Source organism: Trachypithecus francoisi, unplaced genomic scaffold, assembly GCF_009764315.1.
Source record: "Trachypithecus francoisi isolate TF-2019V2 unplaced genomic scaffold, Tfra_2.0 Contig01440, whole genome shotgun sequence".
Taxonomy (NCBI): domain Eukaryota; kingdom Metazoa; phylum Chordata; class Mammalia; order Primates; family Cercopithecidae; genus Trachypithecus; species Trachypithecus francoisi.
The window spans coordinates 5,395,443-5,412,532 of NW_022681431.1; the positions used below are offsets into that span (position 1 = coordinate 5,395,443).

General features: G+C 38.5%; 1 protein-coding gene across 42 annotated transcripts in view; it reads left to right on the plus strand.

Moving 5' to 3' along the window:
* Positions 1-17,090, plus strand: part of PCM1 (pericentriolar material 1) — a 108,657-nt gene that overhangs the window by 75,218 nt on the left and 16,349 nt on the right. For 28 of the 42 annotated variants that reach the window (XR_004440875.1, XM_033226375.1, XM_033226365.1 and 25 more), the window contains 5 exons: positions 10,515-10,661; positions 13,901-14,098; positions 14,964-15,023; positions 15,574-15,703; positions 15,997-16,157. Coding sequence is in view for 40 of the 42 variants with exons in the window: in XM_033226375.1 (XP_033082266.1) it covers positions 10,515-10,661; positions 13,901-14,098; positions 14,964-15,023; positions 15,574-15,703; positions 15,997-16,157 (696 nt within the window). In the remaining 2 variants the exon portion in view is untranslated. Of the gene's footprint in view, positions 1-10,489; positions 10,662-13,900; positions 14,099-14,963; positions 15,024-15,573; positions 15,704-15,996; positions 16,158-17,090 lie in introns of those variants that run through there. The other 14 variants (XM_033226434.1, XM_033226586.1, XM_033226463.1 and 11 more) reach the window with 2 other exon arrangements.

A 17,090-nucleotide genomic window follows, 5' to 3' on the forward strand; every position in this document is an offset into this window, starting at 1 on the left:
GTAGGTCTGTTGGAGTTCGCTTGAGGTCTACTCCAGACCCTGTTTGCCTGAGTGTCAGCAGCAGAGGCTGCAGAAGATAGAATATGGCTGAACAGTGAGTGTTGCTGTCTGATTGTTGCCCTGGAAGCTTCATCTCAGGGGTGTACCCTGCCGTGTGAGGTGTGAGGTGTCGGTCTGCACCTAGTTGGGGATGTCTCCCAGTTAGGCTACTCAGGGGTCAGGGACCCACTTGAGCAGGCAGTCTGTGCGTTCTCAGATCTCAACCTCCGTGCTGGGAGATCCACTGCTGTCTTCAAAGCTGTCAGACAGGGGCATTTACCTCTGCCAAGGTTTCTGCTGCTTTTTCTTTAGCTATGCCCTGTCCCCAGAGGAGGAGTCTACAGAGGCAGGCTGGCCTCCGTGAGTTGCTGTGGGCTCCACCCAATTTGAGCTTCCCGGTGGCTTTGTTTACCTACGTAAGCCTCAGCAATGGCAGGCGCCCCTCCCCCAGCCTCACTGCTGCCTTGCAGTTAGATCTCAGACTGCTGTGCTAGCAATGAGGGAGGCTCCGTGGGCGTGGGATCCTCTGGGCCAGGTGTGGTATATAATCTCCTGGTGTGCCGTTTGTTAAGACCCTTGGTAAAGCGCAGTACTCTGGTGGGAGTTACCCGATTTTCCAGGTGTTGTGTGTCTCAATTTCCTTTGGCTAGGAAAAAGAATTCACTTATCCCTTGCGCTTCCCAGGTGAGGCGATGCCTCGCCCTGCTTCAGCTGTCGCTGGTTGGGCTGCACTCATAGACCAGGGCCAACTGTCCGACATGCCCTAGTGAGATGAACCTGGTACCTCAATTGAAAATGTAGAAATCACCCGTCTTCTGTGTTGCTCACGCTGGGAGCTGGAGGCTGGAGCTGTTCCTATTCCGAGACATTTTAAGAATATTGATTTTTCCAATCCATGAACATGGAATATCTTTCCATTTTTGTGTCTTTTTAAATTTCTTTCATCAGTGTTTTATAGTTTTCATTGTAGAGATCTTTCACTTATTTGGTTAATTCTTAGATATTTAATTTTATTTGTGTCTGTTGTAAATGAGATTACTGTTGGCATATGGAAATGCTACTGATTTTTGTGTGTTGACTTTATGTGCTGCAACTTTACTGAATTTGTTGATCGGTTCTAATAGTATTGTTGTGGAGTCTTTAGGCTTTTCCAAGTATAAGATTATATATATCATAAACAAGGATAATTTGACTCTTCCTTTCCAATTTGGATTCCCTTTATTTCTTTCTCTTGTCTGATTACTCTAGCTAGGACTTGCAGGACTGTGTTGAATAACAGTGGTGAAAGTGGGCATCCCTATTGTGTTCCAGATCATAAAGGAATGGGTTTTAGTTTTTACTCATTTTGTATGATACTAGCTGTGGGTCTGTTGTATATGGCTTCTAGTATGTTGAGGTATGTTTCTTCTATATCCAGTTTTTTGAGGGCTTTTATCAGGAAAGGATGTTGAATTTTATCAAATGATTATTCAGCATCAGTTAAAATGATCATATGGGTTTTGTCCTTCATTCTGTTGACAAGATATATTACATTGATTGATTTAACTACGTTGAACCATCCTTGCATCCCTGGGATAAATCCCACTTGGTCATGATGGATCGTCTTTTTAATGTGTTGTTGAATTCCGAGGTATTGGTTGTAATGTCTCCTTTTTCATCTCTGATATTATTTGGGTTTTTTTACTTTTATTTCTTAGTCTGGTTAATGGTTTGCCAATTTTATGTATCTTTTAAAATACCAACTGTTTGTTTCGTTGTTCTTTTGTGTTTTCTTTATTTCAATTTCATTTATTTCTGCTTTGATCTTTTATTATTTCTTCTATTTTGGGTTTGGTTTGCTCAGGCTTTTCTTGTTTTTTAACATGCATTATTGTTTTCATGTCTGTTACATATATTCTTTTGGATTTGAGGTTACCATGAGGATAGCAAATACTGTCTTATAACCCAGTATTTTAAACTGATAACACTGACTGCATAACAAACAAGCTAACAAAATGAAAACTCATGTAAATGTTAACTTTGTTCCTCTGCTTTTTAACTTTTTGTTGTTTCTCTTTATATCTTACTGTACTATGTCTTGAAAAGTTGTTGTACTATTTTTGATTGGTTTTATATTGATAATATATATTTTATATTGATATATGTGTATTTGATTTTATATTGATCATCATTTTGTCTTTCCACTTAAGAGTAGTTTACACACCACAATTACAGTGTTATAATATTCTGTGTACTTTCTGTTACTGGTGAGTTTTGTACCTTCACATGATATCTTATTGCTCATTAATGTCTTCTTTTAGATGGAAAGAAGGTATTTAATATTTAGTATTTCTTGTCAGACAAGTCTGGTGTTGATGAAATCCCTCAGCTTTTGTCTGGGAAGGTATTTCTCCTTCATGTTTGAAGGATATTTTTTCTGGATATACTATTCTAGGGTAAAAGTTTTCTTCCTTCAGCAATTGAAATATGTCGTGACACTGTCTCCTGACCTGTAAGGATTTTAGTGGCAAGTCTACTGTCAGATACAGTGGAACCCTGTTATATGTCGTTTCTTTCTTTTCTCTTGCGGCTTTTAAGGACCTTTATCCTTGATGTTTGGGAGTTTGATTATTAAATGCCATGAGATAGTCTTATTTGAATTAAACTATCTTGGTTTTCTGTAACCTTCTTGTACTTGAACGTTAAGCTTTCTACCTCTGTCTCTCTCTACCCCTCTTTAAGGCCAATAACTTAGATTTGTCCTATTGAGGTTATTTTCCAGATCCTGTAGGTGTGCTTTATTTTTTATTTTTTTTCTTTTGTCTCCTCAAATTGTGTTTTCAAAGAGCCTTTCTTCAAGCTAATTATTTAGCTTGATCAATTCTATTAAGAGATTGATGCATTCTTTAGTATGTCAGTTGCGTTTTTCAGCTCTAGAATTTCTGCTTGATTCTTTTAAATTATTTCAATCTGTTTATTAAATTGATCTATGAATACAGAATTCTGAATTCCCAGTCAGGTGCTATGGCTCACACCTGTGATCCCAGCACTTTGGGAGGCCGAGGCGGGTGATTACTTGAGGTAAGGAATTTGAGAGCAGCCTGTTCAACACAGTGAAACCCTGCCTCTACCACAACATACAAAAAAAAAAAAGCTGGACATGGTGGTGCGCACCTAATAATGACAGCCATCCGGAGGCTGAGGCAGGAGAATCGCTTGAACCCGGGAGGTGGAGGTTGCAGTGAGCCAAGCTCGTGCCGCTGCACTCTAGCATGAAAAAAAAATTTTTTTGAATTCCCTTCCTGTGTTATCTTGCATTTCCTCAAAACAGCTATTTTGAATTCTCTGTCTGAAAGGTCACATCTCTCTGTTTCTCCAGGGTTGGGCACTAGTGCCTTATTTGGTCCCTTTGTTGAGGTCATGATTTTCTGTATGACCTTGATGCTTGTGGATGTTTGTCGGTGTCTGGGCATTGAGAGTTAGATATTTTTTGTAGGCCTCACTGTCTGGGCTTGTTTGTGCCATTCTTCTTGGGAAAGCTTTCCAGGTATTCAAAGGGACTTGGGTCCCAAGCCCAAAAACACTGTGGTTTTTGCCGACTCGTAGAGGTGTACCACTTTGGTGATTTTGGATAAGATCCAGAATAATTCTCTGAATTACCAGGCGGAAACTTTTGTTCTCTTCCTTTATTTTTTCTCAAATAAATGGCATCTCTATTATGAAATGCCTGGAGCTGGAGATGGGGTGATGGAGGTACCTCTTTGGTGACTACCCCTGGGACTATGCTGGGTCATACCTAAAGCCAGCACAGCACAGCACTGGGGCTTGCCCAAGACCCTCTGTAACCACTACCTGACTACCACCTAAATTCGCTCAAGGCCCTAGGGCTCCTACCATTAGCAGGTGGGGAAGCCAGCCGGGTTTGTGTCTTTCCCTTCAGGGCAGTGAGTTCCCCCAGGTCCCCATAGGGTCCACAGATACCATCCTTGAGCTTAGACATCTACCTGGTATTCTGTCCTGCTGTGGCTAAGCTGGCCTTAAAGCCACAAGACAAAGTCCTTCCCACTCTTACCTCTGCTTTCCATAGGCAGAGGAGCCTCTCCTGGTGGCTACCGCCACCGCTACCAGCCCATGAGTTCTGCTAACATTCTTTTAAAGCCCAAGGGCTTTTTAGTCAGCTTGTGGTGAATGCTGCCAGGCCTGGGACTCACCCTTCAGGGCAGTGGGCTCTCCTCTGGCCCAGGGCAGGTGCCAAGTTCTTGAATTGTGGATCCCAAGATCCTGCTTGGTGCTCTACCCCACTGTGATTGCACTGGTACGTAAGGTGCCAAAGTCCCCTTTTTCCTCTCTTTTTCTCAAGCAGAAGGAATCTTTCACCATAGCCACCACAGCTCAGTATACATTGGGCCTCACCTCAAGCCAGAACATCTCTGAGTCTCACCCAAGGCCCATGGCATACTACATGGGTATCACTGTCAGTTATTCAAGGTCCAAAGCCTCTTTAGTCAGCAGGTTAAGATTAAGCCAAGATTAAGCCTTCCAGGACTGGGTCCTTCCGTTTAAGGCAGTGGATTTCCTTTTGGGCCAGAGTGTGTCTAAAAATGTCATCTTGGAGCTAGGGCCTGGAATGGGGACCTCACGACTCTGCCTCTGTCCTGCTGTAGCTGGAGCTGACCTGGTATGCAAGATGCAACACAAAGTCCTTTTTATTCCTTGCTCTCGTCTCCTCAAGCAGAAGGAGTCACTTGCACTGCTGCAGTTAGTGCTGCCTGGGGTTGGGGGAGGGGTGGCGTCAGCAATTCAAGACAGTCTTTCCTACCCTCTTCAGTGCCCCTTTCAGCAATATGAAGTTAAAAGCAGGTACCATCATTGCTCACCTGGTTTTTATTCTTATAATGGTGCTTTTTTGGGTGTGTAGTTGTTAAAATTTGGTGTTTTCAAAAGGGGAAGATGATTGGTAGAGGCTTCTGTTCTGCCATCTTGCTCCGCCCCTGTCTTTTTTTTTTTTTTTTAATGGTTCCACAACATTCATTCCAAAATATTTATAAAATGCCTACTTAATGCCAGGTTTGGCAGACCTAGCAGTGAACAAGGCCTTTGCTCTCATGGAGCTTGCATGCTAGAGTGGGAATACAGACTGAGGTAACATAAGTAAATATAAGACATTTAAGTAACTGTATATCAGGTAATGATACGGGCCACGCACATAATTAAAATTTGGCAATATGATGGTATCTGTTTTATATTGGATGATCAGGGGATGCTTCTAATGAGGGAACATTTAAGCAGAGACATGACTAAGGAGCCAGTGTAAACCAGGATCATTCCAGACAGAGTGCAATGGCCTTAAGGTAGGAATTAGCTTCACATGTTGAAGGAAGTAAAGGGAAAGCCTATATGGTTGGAGGATATTTGTATGAGACTAAGTTGAAAGGGAGGCAAGGGCTAATTGTGTAAAATATTACAGGCCATGATTAGAAGTTTGGACTTTGTTCAAAGTTTGAAGGGAAACTCCTAGAAGGTTTAAAGCAGGAGAGAAACTAAGTCTGCTTTGTTTTTAGAAAATTGATTATAAGGGGGTCAGGAGTGCAGTGAGACCAGAAGAGAAATGATACCAGCTTAGATATGGGTGGTGTAAAGAAATACATAATTGGGATATAGTTAGGAAATCAGTAGGTCCTACTAATGGTTAGAATGTCGAGAGATAGAGAAAACTGGGAGGAAATACGATTTACTGAAATGAAGAAGGCTTGGGAGAAGGGGGAGATGAAGAGTTCTTTTTTGGTGGAGGGGCAGTGGTTTGAAACAGAGGCTCACTCTATCACCCAGGCTGGAATGCAGTGGCGCAATCTCGGCTCATTGCAACCTCTGCCTCCTTGGTTTAAGTTATTCTCCTGCCTCAGCCTCCCAAGTAGCTGGGACTACAGGTGCGCGCCACCATGCCTGGCTTATTTTTGTATTTTTAGTAGAGATGGTGTTTCCCTATGTTGACCACGCTGGCCTTGAACTTCTGACCTCAAGTGATGCACCCGCCTGGGCCTCCCAAAGTGCTGGGATTATAGGCTCGAGCCACCGTGCCAGCCCAGAGTTTTATTTTGGACTTTAAAATTGAACTGTCTTTTAGACAACCATAGAGCAGTCAAGTAGTCATTTGGTTACTCAGCGAATTCCAGGCACAGCTGGAGATAGACATAAGGTAGTTTATAGTATGTAGGTGCTGCCTAAAGCCAGGTCATTTGATGTGAGAATAGACAGGGGCCTTCAACGGGGATGTGGGACCAGGTGATTCAGCATTTGTAAGTTGTACAAAAGCAGAGCCAGAGTTGACGAAGAAGGACTGCAAGGAGTTAGTTATGTTGATGGCTACTATGAGGTCAAGTAGTCATAGAATACAATTTTCTATTAATTAATTTTTCAGTCCCTATTGTTAAATATTTGTGTTTATTCTGGTTTCTTTTCCACTATTATAAACACTTCTTCAATGACTGAGGATAATCTGTTTACTTTTGTTTCTTTAGAAACAATTTTTAGACATAAAATATTTAGTTCAAAGGTCATAAACATTTTTAAAGCTTTTGAGACATATTAAATTGTCCTTCAGAGAAACTAACCAGTTTATATTTCCATCAACATTGAAAGTATCAGACTGGTAAGCAGCACTATTAATTTTATTTAATAACATTGATCAGGGCAGATGGAGACATGTGCAACAAATGGAATAGGAAGACAGGACTTCTTTCTGAGATGGCACTCATTACATTCTAATTTAAAATGGAAATTTTAACAGTTAGAAGTGAAAAGTAATTGTTTTCTTTTCATCCAGATATGGTAAGCTACAAGATACATTGTCACTGGGCTAGTTTCTTATAACGTACTCCTGCTTCTCTTGGTAAGACATGTACCACAGAGAATTGCTTTCAGTGTGCTTATATTTCTTCCCTCAGCAGAAGTAATTGCTTTTTTTGAAATGTTTTGAGAGAAGAGAGATCTTTGAGAAAGCACCTGTAGAAGCTGCTTTCTCTGAAGATACAGCAGAGTATCTGACTTTACAACTGAGAGGAAAAAGTCAGCTGAGAGTGTCCAGATTATTCCATCTAAAAACAGAAACACTTAGCCTTTTTCTGGGCAATTGCAACAGTTCCTAAATGGCCTTACTGTCCTTTTGCTGCTGCTTCTAAGCTTTCAACCCTCCTAGTAGAGTTGTTAGCACTTCTAAGGCCTTGGCACTTGCTAATACCTCTACCTGGATTGCTCTTCCTTCAGACACCTACCTACATGGCTTGTTCTCTTGAACTCCTGAAGTGTTTGGTCAAATGTCAACTGTTGCTGAGTAAACCTCTCCCTTATCCTTTACCTGCTCTTCTTTACCTCCATAGTGCTTGCACGCCACCTTTCACCTATGTAATATTTGTCTGCCTCTCCATACAAAAATATAAGATCCATGACGTCTGAGATGTTGATCTCTTTTGGTCACTGTCCGAAAATAATAACTGCATATCGTAGACACTCAGTAAACATTAATGAATTAATAAATGACTGGACTCTTCAACCCTCAGCTGTACTTGAGCTCTTTAGACTCTGTAAGTGTGAAAACAGCTGACCCATAGGATAAAGACCAGGTTCATTATCACTCACAAAACCTTTTACAGCATGGTCTGGTCTCTTAAACCTTGTGTCCTACTTGACATTATTGAAAAAGGCACATCGCCCACATTGTGTCCCTTACCAAGAATGACCTTCTCCTCTTCCTCTGTCAGTTTCTCCTGTTTTTCAGGAGCCAGCGCAAATGTTGTTGCATGTGTTAACAGGCAGAATTCCTTCCTCTCTTCACTGTTCCTGAGATACTGGGTTCATGCTTTCATTATAGCACTTATGACAAAGGATCATAATTACTTGTATCTCCTCCCTAGAATAGTATCTCATAGTACCTACAGCCAAGAAGTACTTAAGATACTGGATAAAAAGAATTTGAGGGATAAGGCATAAATATATCAGTTTTACGAACTGTTCTGTGAATTTATTTCCTGTTACTTATAAATCTATGAATATATTTACCTTCCATAAAAGAATATACTTATAAATTTTAAGAATGTATATTTTTTAAATAGATTTTTATCTCAGAGTTTGAAACCATTGCCTCAAGTGAATTGATTTAAATTTTCTCAGTTGTTCCTTGCTTTCATCTTAGACCTAAATTTTAGCATTAATAGTATAATAAATACTTATAAACATGTCTTTTAAAAACTAAATTAGGTATAATTGTTGTAATATGTATTTGATATATACAGTTATTTTATAAGGGTAAAAAAACTGATTTATCTTTATGCTTAGGGAGTATAGCCTTCAGTTAGGAAATTGTTTTTACTATTTTGTGTCTGATTTGATGGAAAAATTATGTAAGTTACATATTATCTGCTCAGAAACTGTTATACAATAAAATATTTAATACTTGAGCAAAATAGAAATCACCTTGATTTTCTGAAATGTTTAAAAAGTCTTGAATTTAAAAGCATTACATTTTTTTAAAAGTGATTTTTCTTAAATGTCTAAGATGTTAGGAAATTAATGATATTTTAGCTGGCTAAATTGGCTAGCGACACTCATTTAATAGGTTTTCCACTTGACCTTTTAAGCGCTACTGGCATTTCTAGAGTTACCTAAATTACAAGACTTATCTTGTTACCTTGTTTAAAATCTAAATTGTTCCTCCTCACTTTACCTGTATAGCCCTGATTTAAGTGATTTCGTTTCATGAGGAAATGAAATAATAAATAATTTAGCATTTCAAAAAGTTTCTGAGGCCAGTAAACAGAGTAGAACTAATAATCTGATTTTAACTACTTATGATGTCTCATTTCACTTCAAATCTTGACTTTTTTTGTAGGACTGTAGAACTTCTTTGTTAATTATGCCCAAGCAGCATTATACCCAGTCACCTGGGTTAGACTTCTTGACTCTCTTTATGCCATTACTAGTGAGTCAGAAATGTATTCTTCTCTTTAGGGTCATCAGTTTCACTTCACTTTCTTCTTTCCAGTAGCATAACCTAAATTCATGTTCTTACCTTTTGCTTAGACTGCTTGTCGTAATAGGCATGAAGTAGGCATGAAGTGCATTTTTACTAAGCCATATCCTACCCAAACTCCTTAGTCTTCAAGCGGCTTCACCGCTGGATCTGGTGTGCTTTCCCGCTCTAGCTACTCTCCATCTAGGTACATTCACTTCACATTATTCGGCATTTCCCGTATCTACTTTTAGTTTTTCACATATTAGCCGTTTGTACAAGTTGTCTTATCTATCCAAGATGTAAAATACTTTCACTCTTTTCTGCCTGGCTGAAATATTTCTTCAAAAGTATTTGTTGTTGTCTCCAATATGCTCCTACAGCTCCTTAGAGCACCTGGTGGGTGCTTTTAAAAAATACTTATTTATTCAGTAAGTAATATCTCCTGTGAGCCACTGTATTTTGTGATAAATGAGAATCCCTGCAGTTAAAAAAGTGTTATCTACCAGACAGCACAGAGCTTATAGTGATTATTTATGTACATATCTGACTCCTGCACTAGTATTTGACTCTCTGAAGAGAGGCACAGTTTTTTTTTTTTTTTTTTTTTAGTCACCTGTCTTGACACACACCTTATTTTAAATGAGCTTAAGTCTGAGAAGGGACCTTGAACATCATCTAGTTTGGCTCCCTTATTTTGTCAGTTTTATGGGGTGGGGAGAAAACTGAACTGTGAAAGGTTATAGGATTTGCTTAAATGGATTTAGAAGAAGAAGAAGGATTAGAACCTTGAGATTACTTGATATGGATGATTTATGGGGTTGACCTCAGAAACTTAACCGTGATTCGTATTATTTTGTAGCTCACACCTGCTTCTTAAAGAAGTTTAAGAAGAGACACTTGACTGAAGTGATTTGTTAAGAAAGTACCAAGGGGGTGATGTTAACCTTCAAGACATTTCAGAATGGCGAAAGATACTTTTAGTTGTCGAAGTGGTGTAGGGAGGAGGTGTTACTGGCATCTAGTGGGTAGAGGCCAGGACGATGCTAAATATCCTGCAATGCACAGGATGTCAATAATGCGAAGGTTGAGAAACCCTGAGTTAGAAAATAATAGGGAATTGGGTAGAAGGTGAGTATGCTTGTAAGAGTATTTGAAATTAACTGAGAACAGAAAGATTGGCAAAATGGAAGCTGTAGCATGAATAGTTCTCCTTAAGGTGTAGAAAGGTACGGAAAGGAAGTAGTGAAAAGTACTGGATCAGCCAGTTCTTTTACTGGCTATCATCTGCTTTCATGGGTCAAAATTGCCAAACCTCTCAATGTGTATGAATAAAGTAGGAGTTTGGCTTTTCTTATGAATGAATATTTCTAAACGGGTATCTGAAAATTGAGGAGCATCTGTGCAAGAAAATTAAAAATTAACATTTTATATTATATGGATTGATTTTCTTTTTTTAAACAATAGGTAAGTTTATATTCTAACCAACTAGGATTTTTCTCAGGAGCACATGGATGAAGTATGCTCCTCGCAGCTTTTAACTTCAGTAAGGCGCATGGTTTTGACCCTTACCCAGCAAAATGATGAGAGCAAAGAATTTGTAAAGTTCTTTCATAAACAACTTGGAAGTATATTACAGGTAAGAGTTTATACTTGTATGATTTAGCAGTATATGTGGTAAGGTTTTTTTTGGGGCGGGGGCGCAGTGAGGCATTTTCTTGCATTGTACAATTTATGCAGGTGGACATCCATTCTAGCATCCATTTGGGATGATGTTTTAATATTTTTTAGGTTGTCACTTGGTTAAAATAATATTGTATTATTAGGCCCTGTTTGTATCTTCATTTAATTTGGTCATGTCTAAGGCATATCTCTTACAAGCTTTTATTGGTTTGGTTTATCTTCTCAATGAAAACGTTTTTAGTTTGAAATGTTTAGAAAGTATTCTGTGACTGTTTCTAAAATAATTGGCTAAAGTAATTTGACTAATCTGGGAAATTTCGGAAGCCAGAGACCAGCTGGTTGTAGAGACTTTTTAGGCTGTATCAGTATGCTCAAATTATAGTAAGTCAGTAACTGGGGGAGAATTTGCCTACTAGGAGACCTTTAGCAGTGTCTGCAGACATTTTGTTTATGACAGCAAGTAGTGTGAAGAAGGTAGGGAGGGCTGAGAGGACAGGTACTGGCAACTAATGGGTAGAGACCAGGAAGAATCTTGATAAACATTTGACAGTACACGGGACAGTCCCCCACAACAAAGTATTATCTGGTCCTAAATGTCAGTAGGGCCAAGGTTGAGAAATCCCATGTTAGTGTTAATAAAATTACCTTGTTTATTCCTTATGACAAACATCTTTATGTTTACCTGAGTATTTTCCCATTGAGACAGTTCAGTGATATGTATTTTTACTCTACATTAGGTGACACATTTTTCTTTTCGTCTTTATTACAAAATTTTCTAATGAAACTTTGCCGTGTTTATTTCTGTGTTTAAACTGGTTTTAGATAATCGGTATTAACTTTTTCCTTGGGCTTGATGCAAATTTATATCGCTGTAATTTTCCATTTTGTTAGTATTAAGACTAAAGTATAAATTGTCCTGGCCCCATTGGTACTAATTAGTAATTAGTACTAATAGATAATTTTTAAGGACTATAAGACATCAGTGGTGGTGTGCATTGTAGGCAACTATTTTAGAATAACACTAAAAGATAAATAATCGTTCAAATATTTTTTATCAAGATCCATGTAGCCCTTCCTCAGTTTTGCCTTATGATAATTGTGGGTAGATCCCAAAGCATTAATTTGGAAATAAGATTTTTTTCTCAGTCTGAGGTTTGACTGCTTTTCTTTCATCCCATTCTTGATTTTTCCACAAGAGGACATACATGAAGAATAAAAGTTAATTTATATTTAATATTGCCCAGAGTCTTGAAAAATTTTTATGAGCTAGAGCTTAAATTACCATCTTCTACATTTTTCCTTCTGAAACCTGTTCAGGATTTTTTTTCCCACAAAGCACCCAGCATATGTACGTTTTTACCATAATTGTACTAGATAAGATAGTCTTTTGTTGGGAGAGAGAGTTAGGCATTGAACATCATAGTTGTTTGCCTGTTTGCTAAATAGTGTAGTCCATATTTTTAGAAAGAAAAAGAGGAGTGGTTTTACTAAAAATGTCTAGAGTATACTTATTTGAAGATTCTCAACCTAAAATAATCAAAAGGGTCAGAATCTACTTTAAAGAGACTTGATTTGGCCGGGCGCGGTGGCTCAAGCCTGTAATCCCAGCACTTTGGGAGGCCGAGACGAGCGGATCACGAGGTCAGGAGATCGAGACCATCCTGGCTAACACGGTGAAACCCCCGTCTCTACTAAAAAATACAAAAAACTAGCCGGGCGAGATGGCGGGAGCCTGTAGTCCCAGCTACTCGGGAGGCTGAGGCAGGAGAATGGCGTGAACCTGGAAGGCAGAGCTTGCAGTGAGCTGAGATCCGGCCACTGCACTCCAGCCCGGGCAACAGAGCGAGACTCCGTCTCAAAAAAAAAAAAAAGAGACTTGATTCAAGCTCAGCGTGTGAGGGATATCTGCCTGGGAAGCACAGATTCCAAAGAATAGACATCAGAAGTTTGGGATCATTTATATCAGGGGTCCCCAACCCCCAGGCTGGTGAGCAGCAGGCGAGTGAGCAAAGCTTCGTCTGTATTTACAGTTGCCCCTTATGGCTCTCATTACCGCCTGAGCTCCACCTCCTGTCAGATCAGCAGCAGCATTAGATTCTCATAGGAGAGTGAACCCTTCTGTGAACTGCACATGTGAGGGATCTAGGTTACATGCTCCTTATGGGAATCTAATTCCTGACCTGTCACTGTCTCCCATCATCCCCAGATGAGACCACCTAGTTGCAGGAAAATAAGCTCAGGCCTCCCACTGATTCTACATTATTTGGAGTTGTATCGTTATTTCACTATATGTTACAATGTAATAAAGGGCATAATCAATGTAATGTGCTTGAATCATTCCAAAACCTTCCCCCAACCTATCTATGTTTGAGGGAAACATTGTCTTCTGTGAAACCAGGTCCTGGTGCCAGAAAGGTTGGGGACTGCTAATTTATCTGGAGAGAGTTTAGGGAAGCTTAACAGAATTTCAGCCTTTCTATATAAGGCTAAATGCATAGTAAAGGAGGCAGTTAATCTGTGACAAACATCAGTGGTTAGAAGGCAGGAGGTCTGGTCTCTGATGTCTTCTAGTCATTTACAGAACAAGAACAATGAGGAAGAGAGTTAGTGTATTGTCTAAGAAGGAGAAATCACTAACGTTCAAGTTGCCAGGGCTTAACTTCCTCCTTGACATAATATAAATGTAGAGGGTCTTGAAATCCTGTTTTCTTTTTACATGATCCTGTATATCAACTTGAATAGAACTTAAGTTTACTTTTGAAGAAAAATTTAAATTAGAATGGTTGGCTTAAGTAAAGAAGGAAGCTTTAAAAGTATACTAATGGTACATTTAGAGGTGGAAGATTTTGTCTTTTCCTTTTATAGCACTTACACATATACTACAGCAATAAATAGTATCTCCTGTACTGTCAGGGAGCTTTCTGGTATCAGAAATCCCTGTCTGAATACATTTGTGCCCAGCAGTTACATCAAATAGTGACTAAATATAGGTGACCATATATGTCCTTCCCTTGTATATACTCTTTAAGCAGGACTAACAACATTCCTACTTAGTAATATAGCAGTATTCTTTACTAATACTAACCTATCTTTCCATAGTAATCATAAACATTAAACTTTTTCAGTATTTAAAAGTAATACTATTCTATAATTGAAGTTCACTATCTTTAAATTATTTGATTTATGTTTAAATAGGATTCACTGGCAAAATTTGCTGGCAGAAAACTTAAAGACTGTGGAGAAGATCTTCTTGTAGAGATATCTGAAGTGTTGTTCAATGAATTGGCTTTCTTTAAGCTTATGCAAGATTTGGATAATAATAGTGTAACTGTTAAACAGAGATGCAAAAGGAAAATAGAAGCAGCTGGAGTGATACAGTCTTACGCCAAAGAGGTAAATAACATTCATTTTGATTTTAGGATAATTGGCACATAAATACAGTTCTTAATCATTATTATTAACTAAAATCACATTTTACCTCAGCAAAAGTAGTTGTTTTTTGTAATACCAATTAATCACATTATAAGTCATTACATATGCTAGTCACTTGTGGAATTTGAGGAGTAACAGCAGTTGCTCAAGGTCAGGAATGCAGACAGAAATTGATGTTAAATGTACATTGTCAGATAACCAGTTCACATTACTGTCCTGTATTCGGGTCTCAAAAGAGGAGAGAAGGACTGGGATCTGGTCCTGGGCCAGAGCCAGCTGCCTGCCATGGCTGTTATCAATCCCTGTAGTTTCTTGGAGAATATGCATTACCCAGAGGTCACTCCCAGTTAACACAAATGCTTATTAGTTAGGGCTTTGGTTTTACATCCCTGTAGTTTGTTCTACCTTGTCAAATTAATTTTGATCATGTGAGATTGGATGACTGTTCTGCCTCAACTTGAGGCATACCAGGAAGCCTTTTCCCTAGTTTTCCTGACCCTCTTTTATGAGAAGGAAACAAGCCAAGACCCAAATAGAAAGAGACGGCTCTTCTTCCTTACAATCTAAAGTAGACGAAATCAAGCTATCCATTTCACACTTTACATGATATTTATTTTCTGGATATAAATAAATTTTAGACATTACTAAGAGCTTGAAGAAAATAAAAGCATGATACTGTAATAAATGATTAGAAAGTAATACAGGACAGGCTCAGGTCTATAATCCCAGTATTCTATAATCCCAGTACTAGACATGAGAACTGCTAAATATTTAAGTATGTATCTAAGTATATTGCTAAATTCTGTGTAATTGATTTGTTTTAAAGGCCAAAAGGATTCTTGAAGATCATGGCTCACCTGCTGGAGAGATTGATGATGAAGACAAAGTATGTGCTAATTAATTTTTGCCTAAAAATATGACCGGGTACGGTGCCTCATGCCTGTAATCCCAGCACTTTGGGAGGCCAAGGCGGGTAGGAGTTCCAGACCAGGCTGGCCAACATGGTTAAACCCCGTCCCTACTAAAAATACAAAAATTAGCCAGATGTAGTGGTGCGCACCGGTAGTCACAGCTACTCAGGAGGCTGAGGCAGGAGAATTGCTTGAACCCAGGAGGTAGACGTGGTATTGAGCCGAGATCATGCCACTGCATTCCAGCCTGGGCAACGGAGTAAGACTCTGCCTCAAAAAAAAAAAAAAAAAAAAGCCTAAAAATAATGCTTTTGAAACTTTACCTTCATGTTTGAAAGCAGACTGTATCATCAAATGACCTTTTTTCTGACAGATTTTTTTGTTTTAAAAATAAAAACTAGACTATTAAAAATGGTTCTTTGTGTTTTTTATTAGATAATGATCATTATTAATATGATAGACTTACTACATAGCTTTTACACATGTACTTTAAGGAATTAATTACTCAAATGTATTTGTGTCTAGGACAAGGATGAAACTGAAACAGTTAAGCAAACTCAAACATCTGAGGTGTATGATGGTCCCAAAAATGTAAGATCTGATATTTCTGATCAAGAGGAAGATGAAGAAAGTGAAGGATGTCCAGTGTCTATTAGTAAGTTTAAAGGCTCTGTACTATCTTTATATTTTAGTTTTTTGTAGGTCATTTATTGGAACAGTTTGGTGGAGTGTAACAAGTATAGAATTGTCAAAGAACTCTGATATTGAATTTCACTGTGAACCTGAATTATCCGGCCTTTCTGCACTGTATGTTTTCTAATACATACTGTTTGAAGATTTCAGATATTGTATATAAAGCATCTGTGCCATGCAGGAATGCAATAAATGGTAGCTGTTATTAAGATTATGTGCTGAAATCTACTAAAAATTGTGTATTAATCAACTTAGATTTGTCTAAAGCTGAAACTCAGGCTTTAACTAATTATGGAAGTGGAGAAGATGAAAATGAGGAAGAAGAAATGGAAGAATTTGAGGAAGGCCCCGTGGATGTCCAGACTTCCCTTCAGGCTAACACTGAAGCTACCGAAGAAAATGAACATGATGAACAGGTATTCCCATCAGCCTTATTTTAACTACTCAAAGTAGATCCTTCTAAATTTTCAGCTTTCATGAATGGAAGCCTGATTAATATGCTTATTAAAATCTGAAATACCAGGTTTTTTTTTATAATTGTTTTTTAGAGACAGGGTCTTGCTCAGTCTTCTGGGCTAGAGTGCAGTGGTGTAATTGTAGCTCACTGCTCATATCCTCAAACTCCTGAGCTCAAGCGATCCTCCCACCTCAGCCTTCCCCCAAAATTCTGGGATTACAGACGTGAGCCACCACACCCATCCAATAGTTTATACATTTTAAATTATACACTGTTTTTAGTGGTGTGATTAAATCTCACACTGGCCCACTCCTTCCTATTTGGGTTGTGAGTCATTCCATTGTCCAACGTGTCTACACTGTGTGTACTACCTGCTTGTTAATCACTTAATAGCCATCTAGGGTAAGCAGATAGATTTGTAGTATCACAGTGTTCAAACAACCCTTATTAATGGCCCCAAAGCACAAGAGAATTGTTCTATTATTAGTTATTGTTAATCTCTCACTGTGCTCAATTTATAAATTAAACTTTATCATAGATAAGTATGTATGGGGAAAAACAGTATAAATGGGGTTTGGTACTATCCACAGTTTTGGAACATACATTCTATGGATGAAGCGGTACTTTTTTATATGTTATTTTCCTCCCTAGTCTAGATCTTTTCCTCTGGAGTTTGACATTTTACTGTGATGTGCCTTATTGGGGTCTTTTTTCATTATTTGCAGTGGATACTCAGTGATTGTTTTCAACTTGGTAAATTTTAAAATTCTCTTTATTACTGCCACACCATTTTCTCTTTTCTCCCCCTCTGTAATTAATATTATCAGATATTATTAGTAGTCATGGATTAATCTTTTAATTTTCTCCTCTTTTTGTTATCTTTTGGTTTTAC